The 9,163-nt window shown below is 33.9% G+C and overlaps 2 protein-coding genes across 3 annotated transcripts in view; both read right to left on the reverse strand.

The window, feature by feature from the left end:
• LOC108737124 (probable cytochrome P450 305a1) overlaps nt 1–7,580 on the reverse strand; it is a 28,850-nt gene extending 21,270 nt beyond the window's left edge. The window contains exons 1-2 of one of the 2 annotated variants that reach the window (XM_025981905.1): nt 7,433–7,580; nt 7,098–7,158 (exon numbers count right to left, since the gene is read on the reverse strand). In XM_025981905.1, coding sequence (XP_025837690.1) covers nt 7,098–7,158; nt 7,433–7,459 — 88 coding nt within the window. In that variant the 5' untranslated portion in view covers nt 7,460–7,580. Of the gene's footprint in view, nt 1–7,097; nt 7,159–7,371 lie in introns of both variants that reach the window. The other variant, XM_018469814.2, reaches the window with a different exon arrangement.
• The window catches only part of LOC108737126 (methyl farnesoate epoxidase-like), a 14,497-nt gene continuing 11,562 nt past the window's right edge, over nt 6,229–9,163 (reverse strand). Inside the window, exon 7 of the mRNA XM_018469815.1 lies at nt 6,229–6,444. Within this exon, the coding sequence (XP_018325317.1) occupies nt 6,266–6,444 (179 nt within the window). The 3' untranslated portion in view covers nt 6,229–6,265. The remainder of the gene's footprint in view (nt 6,445–9,163) is intronic.

Below are 9,163 nucleotides of genomic sequence, written 5' to 3' on the forward strand. Positions count from 1 at the left end.
TTATTGACTTCCATAGAGTCCTCTGTTCTCCTATTCTTTCCAATATCTCTTCATTTCTAACCTTTTCTACCCACGATATCCTCATCATCCGCCTATAACACCACATTTCGAACGCTTCTAACCTTTTCTTTTCCGCCGCGCCGACTGTCCATGTTTCGCACTCGTACAACGCCGTGCTCCAAACATACACCTTTAACAACCTTTTTCGAATTTCTAAATCAACCGTTCGCGAGCATAGAAGTGACTTCTTTTTATTAAAGGCGACAAGACCCTGCGCTATCTTCTGCTTTATATCCTTACTACTTCTTCCATCCTGAATTGTGCGTAACTTGCATATAATATTCCTTATTGACCGTTCTACCCTGTGGCAAGAACTCATAATGCACCACGCCCTTGCAACCGAAGAAAACTGTAAGCAAAACCTTCACATTCGACCCAACCTGCCGCGCTTTTTTCCATCTTGACTCGTGCGGCAGCTTCCATTGAGATGATTAAGCTTTGGTTTTCTTGTCACAACCATAAACCCATGATTCTTCACCAGTTATGACCCTCTGGAGCAAATTTTGGTCGTCGTGGACCGAGTCCAACAGCTCCTTATCAATGTTAATGCCATACTGTTTTTGGTCGAATTTGAGCAATTTTGGTACGAATTTCGCGGCGATCCGTGTCATAGAACAAACAGAATACCCCAACGCCAAATCACGACACTGTCGACTGAGTTTACTTCAGTCCCTGAAGAAGGTAACTTTGTTACCGAAAAGTGCTTCGGACAACTACAGTGTCGCGTTTTGGCGTTGGGGTTTTGAGCTATTTTGTTTGTTCTACAACAACCGCCAAAGTTTTTCCAATCTTCATATATGATCCGTGTCATGCCCAAATCATTGGTAAAAATCGAAAGACAGGAGCCAATCGATATGTTTAGGTCCTCAACAACTTCTCTAACAATTGCCAATATTATTTTGTTCACTTCATCGATGTTTTCGTCTGTTGTTGACGTGCTCAGGCGTCCGGCACCCTCTTCGTCGTTCTCATCTTCTCAGCCCTCTGAGGACATTTTCTACCACCGATAAACGTTGCTTTGGTCCAAGGTAACTTCACCATATGTCACAGGCAATATTCGGAATGCGTCCGCAACTTAATTTTGTTTTTCACACAAAATTTGATACAGATTCTTTAATCCATCATTTGGAACAGGCAACATTCGATGACCAGCCAAAATAAGTACTTATACCATGACGTTGCGGTGTACTACATTTTTACAGGGTGCGTTACCACCCCTCTCAAAGAAGAAAAAAAGTAGCAATCAACTGGAATGTTAGAATCGTTTTACCAAGTGCATTTCTAATATCTATTGATTAATTACGTCAATTTCTATTTGTCGTATTAGACCGGCAGATAATCCCATACTTGTGGTGTACATTACCGCGGATTATGTACATTATAGATACTTATTACTATCATCTTTATTAACTATCACTTTCTTTTTTTTTCTTTACAGAAATTACCACATTAACGTCTCAGATTGCTGTAATAATAATAATAATAGCAATAATAAATATCTAATTTTGATAGAAAAACCTAAATTAATGAATAATAATAAACAAGTGACGAAACAAATGAAAATAAAATAATTCGAAGTGGTCTGTATTCTGTCGAAACTGCCAGACGCGGATCGCGATTTCGATCTTTTTGGATCTCATCAGCGCGTCGCAGGCAGNGTCACAGGCAATATTCGGAATGCGTCCGCAACTTAATTTTGTTTTTCACACAAAATTTGATACAGATTCTTTAATCCATCATTTGGAGCAGGCAAAATTCGAAGATGAGCCAAAATAAGTAGGTACTTATACCATGACGTTGCGGTGTACTACATTTTTACAGGGTGCGTTACCACCCCTCTCAAAGAAGAAAAAAAGTAGCAATCAACTGGAATGTTAGAATCGTTTTACCAAGTGCATTTCTAATATCTATTGATTAATTACGTCAATTTCTATTTGTCGTATTAGACCGGCAGATAATCCCATACTTGTGGTGTACATTACCGCGGATTATGTACATTATAGATACTTATTACTATCATCTTTATTAACTATCACTTTCTTTTTTTTTCTTTACAGAAATTACCACATTAACGTCTCAGATTGCTGTAATAATAATAATAATAATAGCAATAATAAATAATTACTCATATTTATATTTCTGCAGCAATAGACCGTTAACTCATTTGGATAATTGCCCGGCGATAACGATAGTATTGACCGTTGACAATTGAGATATTTTTCTTCCGCGTTTTTTTTTGTGTTTTTGCTAATCCTAATTTATATCTCATTGCATTTTTTGTTCTCTTGGTTACAAGTACATGTATAAATAAATATATACATTTTGGATAGACTAGAGAAAATGTACTGCTGCCCTATAGTATTTTTAAATATGAAAAAATTATGTGGGATATTTGACAGAAAAGGATATTGTTTAGATTCGAAAGTGTTTAAAATTCTATCTAGGGGTAACAATACGCTGTGATAGGTAATATTTATTATTGGATTATTTTTGTACCTGTAGCAACCAAAAATAATTATCGCTACAACGAAAAATTTTTGACGTATTTTTAAATGATCGTAGGAATTTAANTACAACGCCGTGCTCCAAACATACACCTTTAACAACCTTTTTCGAATTTCTAAATCAACCGTTCGCGAGCATAGAAGTGACTTCTTTTTATTAAAGGCGACAAGACCCTGCGCTATCTTCTGCTTTATATCCTTACTACTTCTTCCATCCTGATTTGTGCGTAACTTGCATATAATATTCCTTATTGACCGTTCTACCTTGTGGCAAGAACTCATGATGCACCACGCCCTTGCAATCGAAGAAAACTGTAAGCAAAACCTTCACATTCGACCCAACCTGCCGCGCTTTTTTCCATCTTGACTCGTGCGGCAGCTTCCATTGAGATGATTAAGCTTTGGTTTTCTTGTCACAACCATAAACCCATGATTCTTCACCAGTTATGACCCTCTGGAGCAAATTTTGGTCGTCGTGGACCGAGTCCAACAGCTCCTTATCAATGTTAATGCCATACTGTTTTTGGTCGAATTTGAGCAATTTTGGTACGAATTTCGCGGCGATCCGTGTCATAGAACAAACAGAATACCCCAACGCCAAATCACGACACTGTCGACTGAGTTTACTTCAGTCCCTGAAGAAGGTAACTTTGTTACCGAAAAGTGCTTCGGACAACTACAGTGTCGCGTTTTGGCGTTGGGGTTTTGAGCTATTTTGTTTGTTCTACAACAACCGCCAAAGTTTTTCCAATCTTCATATATGATCCGTGTCATGCCCAAATCATTGGTAAAAATCGAAAGACAGGAGCCAATCGATATGTTTAGGTCCTCAACAACTTCTCTAACAATTGCCAATATTATTTTGTTCACTTCATCGATGTTTTCGTCTGTTGTTGACGTGCTCAGGCGTCCGGCACCCTCTTCGTCGTTCTCATCTTCTCAGCCCTCTGAGGACATTTTCTACCACCGATAAACGTTGCTTTGGTCCAAGGTAACTTCACCATATGTCACAGGCAATATTCGGAATGCGTCCGCAACTTAATTTTGTTTTTCACACAAAATTTGATACAGATTCTTTAATCCATCATTTGGAGCAGGCAAAATTCGAAGATGAGCCAAAATAAGTAGGTACTTATACCATGACGTTGCGGTGTACTACATTTTTACAGGGTGCGTTACCACCCCTCTCAAAGAAGAAAAAAAGTAGCAATCAACTGGAATGTTAGAATCGTTTTACCAAGTGCATTTCTAATATCTATTGATTAATTACGTCAATTTCTATTTGTCGTATTAGACCGGCAGATAATCCCATACTTGTGGTGTACATTACCGCGGATTATGTACATTATAGATACTTATTACTATCATCTTTATTAACTATCACTTTCTTTTTTTTTCTTTACAGAAATTACCACATTAACGTCTCAGATTGCTGTAATAATAATAATAATAGCAATAATAAATATCTAATTTTGATAGAAAAACCTAAATTAATGAATAATAATAAACAAGTGACGAAACAAATGAAAATAAAATAATTCGAAGTGGTCTGTATTCTGTCGAAACTGCCAGACGCGGATCGCGATTTCGATCTTTTTGGATCTCATCAGCGCGTCGCAGGCNTAAAATCAGCCACTTCTTCTAATTTTTCATCTCCTATCTTTATATTCGCTCTTTCCCTACTTTTTCTTCCCTTGCGAACCAATATTTTAGTTTTACTTTTATTTATTTTCATACAGTACTGATCTGTCAGTACCGCTTCCATTTTATTTAAAGCTATCCCTAGGTAATCCTTGCTAGATGCTAATACTGCTACATCATCTGCAAATCTAAGGATACTAATCTTTTGCCCTTGCACATCTATCCCTACAGTTAGCATTCAGTTACTTACCCAGGGCGGCACTAAGGGAAAGTCCGGCCCTGGGTATGTACCCGTTGTGAATAGACATCCTGTATATAAAATAACAATCGGCAAAAAGCTTTTCTTCATATTAACCTTTCGTATTACAAACAAAAGCATAAATATTTCGACAAAACGGTGACCCCAACAGGTCATTTCGACGATAATCTTAACTTTCAAATTCAAATGGCACTAAGTGCCCACAAACGGGCCTAATAATACTAATAGTAATAATAATAATGAATACTAATCGAAATACTCCAAAAGAAAATATTTACATACTTATTATAACAGATACAATAAAAAATGATGTTCTAAAAACGATGTTAGGGTCAACGTTCTTTCAATAAACTAATCGACCTCATTAAGCCCTTCCGGACCTCTTTTATAAGAAAATTTAAAAAATATGACGAAATGTAAAAAAAGAAAAAGAAAACTAAACGATCGCGAAACGTAGGTCAGTTTCTGCAAAAGTTCCAGACATTCGCGAACGGGAATCCGCTTCACCAAATCGAAACTGGTCCTGCACAACATTCGTGAATTTTAATTTGTTAACACGGTCTTGTGTAGAGACTGTCACACCAGTGGTGGTTTCTGGTTTCAAAAGTTGGCGAAGAATTGCAAACAACTGAAAAGAACTAAACCTACAGTTAACTATAGTCGAGACGATCAAAGTTGGCAAAGTCTTATTTCCACTTGGGACGATAGTCATTTGTTGCGTTTTGAACACGCCCCTGACAAGTTAGGAAATGCTTCATGAGTAGTACAAACAAAGTGAAAAGAGATGACCCAATAATAGTAAACGGTGCAGTGGTTAAAAGTTGCTTAGGTACGCAAACGATCAGGGTCGGCTTCATAAATGCCTAGTTGGAATTATATATTTAAACAAGCGTCATGTTTTCTTTAATTCCTGAGAATGTTGAACTTTCTTTAAAGTCCGATGCTGGCAACATGTTAAATTCTGCATGTCTGCATCTCTTTCTGTTACACACCAATCGGTGTAATGTTATTCCTTTTTCTTTATTAGTGCCCGCTGCAATTCCTACATGACATCTCTTTTCTATGTTTACGATATTCTCTCTCTACAACGTATGTCGTGTGTAAAAGTAGGCGTACTGTCAACAACCGCTCTAGTCTAGTTAGTAAATTGAAAGAATAAAGTAAATGCGATAGTGTTATTGCTAACTATACCAATTTTGAACGTCTAAACTATAGGTATCTACAGCAAGCTATCAGGATGTCGAACAACAGTATGAACAGAAAACAAAAATTGTACATATTTCAAATATTATTGTGAAAATTCATCGTCAATTTATTTTATGAGGGAAAAAATTCAATAAGAAAATAATCCCCTGTATAATTGCATATTAAAATAATATCAAAAATTGATTACTAGACACAAGTGGAAGACTTATTGAGCACAAATTCTCGTTTTGCTAGACGCATAAAAAAATATACCTGTAAATGTGTCCGATTGTCCTTGCAATTCCGTCATTTGTTGTAAAAATGCGTCAATCAATCCTCTCGAATGCGTTACAGAAAACGTTTTCTTCTGTTCGTGACCCCTTTTTAATGATCAACAAATTGACCTCGGATACTGGTCCAAAATATGAATCCAAAAAAGAAAAAAAAAAAAAACGTAAAGTAAAAGCATGTTTTTGTTCAAAAGAAAAAACATCATTATTTTTTGACCGGGGGGTAATTGAAAGAAATTACTGTTAATATGTTGTATAGGATATATTTCGTTTATAAAAACGTCTTGGGTGCATTGTTGTTGTACATTATAAAAAAGTTAGCAAACTTATCTAGGAACAAGACGAACTTTGAAAGGTTTTGGCGATAAAGTTAAACCATCGTGGATTTCAAAATGACCAGTGCAGTCCGGCGACTCATTTTTGATATGAAAATTATTTAAAATCGAGGTAAAGAATAAGAACAAGCTAGTTTTAGCCAGGGATTCCCCTAGGCACCTTCTTTTACCTAAAACAAAATAATAATTGTCAAAAAGCACATAAACAGGCAATCAAGAATGGATTTACAATAAATTATTAAGGTAAAAATAGTTTTTCGATTTTGTAAACCAATCAGAATCAGGCTTACTCTATCAGCTCTGATTTCTGAATATTACAATTATATTATTAAAGGGAAAGAAGGGAGAGAGTTCTTATTTCCCCTCTTCCCCTACTAGGACAACAACAAAGATAATTTCACTAAAAAATTATTGTCGAATTATTGGATTTTCCAAAGATTTCTTCAATAATTTAGCATTGTATTTAAATGGATATAAGTAGGTATGTACTGTTTATAACGAAAATATGTAACATTCCTAAGAAATTTGTTTGTTGGACTTCCTGCATACTTAAAACCCAACTGAATTTAACAATGCTATCGTTGCAAATGTATTTCATGATTGCGGACAAGGAAGTTTTCAAATGTTTCTTACATTTATTGATATGTTAATTTAGTGTTAAAAATGTCAACAATTAACAATCGCCCATACACACATATAATTATAGTAACGCATATTTTAACAAAAGTGCAGAAAATTAGCATTGTAGTTGAAAAAAAGAACATGTTCTTCCATACATTCTAACATTCAAGAAATAGAAAAATATCAAAGATAACATATTTACCTGGAGGGTACAAATAGGGCTTTTTAATATCCTTGAAGCATAAATACACTAGAAAAGTAACCAAAGTTATAAACAAAAATAGAATCNAACTTTATTAGTTATATTTATTATAAATATTCAACAATTGTTTTAAAATGGGAAATTGACCAGGGAAAATTTACGATAAATAATTAACATTTTTTAAATGGGAAAATCTAATAAAATCAAAACTATGTGACAATAATTGTTATAAACAATTCAAGAAATAGAAAAATATCAAAGATAACATATTTACCTGGAGGGTACAAATAGGGCTTTTTAATATCCTTGAAGCATAAATACACTAGAAAAGTAACCAAAGTTATAAACAAAAATAGAATCATGTTCCTTATTAGTCGCTCTTCGTTGTTTAATAAATTAACGTATGCGTTAATAATATTAGTATAATGTTTGCGGTGCGTTGTGCTTGTTGCGACCTTTGGTTTAACACTAATCCGTTTGTGACAAGGAAGAGTACTTACATAGACATGATTCGGGTAGGGTCGACCACGTACAGTTTTAATTACGACTTTGCGTAACAATTGCGTTTTATCAATTGATAAAGAATATTGCACCAGAAAAAGAAAGATATTTGTCTTTTTCTTTTTTTTTTCGAGGTCTCAATCCAAGTTTTTCATTTTTCAAACTGTATTAATCAAAATTTTGTACAAAGCAGAGGTCTTCTAGTCTTGGTATTGTTTTAACATCTGCACAAATAACAATTGTCTTTTCGGCCGAAACAATTGACGAAACTTTCAAAAAAGTTTGTGAAATCAAAAACAAATATTTCATTTATTATTGTTTTTCACTAATTTACCAATTAGTCAAACTTTAGAACGCTTTAAAAACGTTTTTTTTTTGTGTTTTAAGTCACATATATTTATTAATAAAATAGGATGAAATTTTATAAAATTAATAACAAACTGATCGCTTTTACGTTTTTTTGCTATTTTGGTGAAGGCGCTTGGCACAATTAACTGCTTATTTCACGCACTAGTTTTCCTAAGTGACTATTGATCGATGTCACTGTAAATCCCCGATATATTTGGTACTTCCCTATTTTCATTTCTTGCAATAAATTTTGTTTCTCCAGTTAATAATACGATATCAACAACATGATTTCAATTTTATGTAATCTCATTCAAATGTGCAATATTTCATAATTTCTGTTCATATCTCAAAACTAGTACCAAAAAATAAGTATATATGTTTATTAATTTAATACAATACATATAAAACTATTTCGAAATTACATATAGGCTCATTCGATGCTCTTTATTGCCGGAAGTTATTATACAATAAAAATTCAAGATCATTTCTGAGCAAGTCAGATTTAACGTCACATTATTAATATTATTTGAAACGATACACACTGGTAGGAACCGGGCAAAATCATCACACGAACAACAGAACGATTTAATTGAATTTTTGTTTTGAAGTGTTCCGTTTGTTTTTTTATTCTCATTTGTCATAAGAGAACAAAAGAAGAAGGAATCATATAAAACAGTAGAACGAAAATTTGTTTTATTGATCGAGGATAATGCAAAAAGGGAGGTTAAATATGAGTAAACAAATAATAGTTGGATGAAATCAAGGGTTATTATAAATCAAAATACATAATAATTGTCTGATTTCTTATAACGAAAAATACGTATGTCCAATTACTTGTTTTAAATTAAACAATTACATTAATTTATTATATGAAACCGAATGTTATCTTTGGCATGTAAAAGATTATTTTGAAATTTGCAATGACCCCTTTTTAATGATCAACTAATTGACCTCGGATACTGGTCCAAAATATGAATCCAAAAAAGAAAAAAAAAAAAAACGTAAAGTAAAAGCATGTTTTTGTTCAAAAGAAAAAACATCATTATTTTTTGACCGGGGGGTAATTGAAAGAAATTACTGTTAATATGTTGTATAGGATATATTTCGTTTATAAAAACGTCTTGGGTGCATTGTTGTTGTACATTATAAAAAAGTTAGCAAACTTATCTAGGAACAAGACGAACTTTGAAAGGTTTTGGCGATAAAGTTAAACCATC

Source organism: Agrilus planipennis, unplaced genomic scaffold (assembly GCF_000699045.2).
Source record: "Agrilus planipennis isolate EAB-ADULT unplaced genomic scaffold, Apla_2.0 scaffold104, whole genome shotgun sequence".
Lineage (NCBI taxonomy): Eukaryota > Metazoa > Arthropoda > Insecta > Coleoptera > Buprestidae > Agrilus > Agrilus planipennis.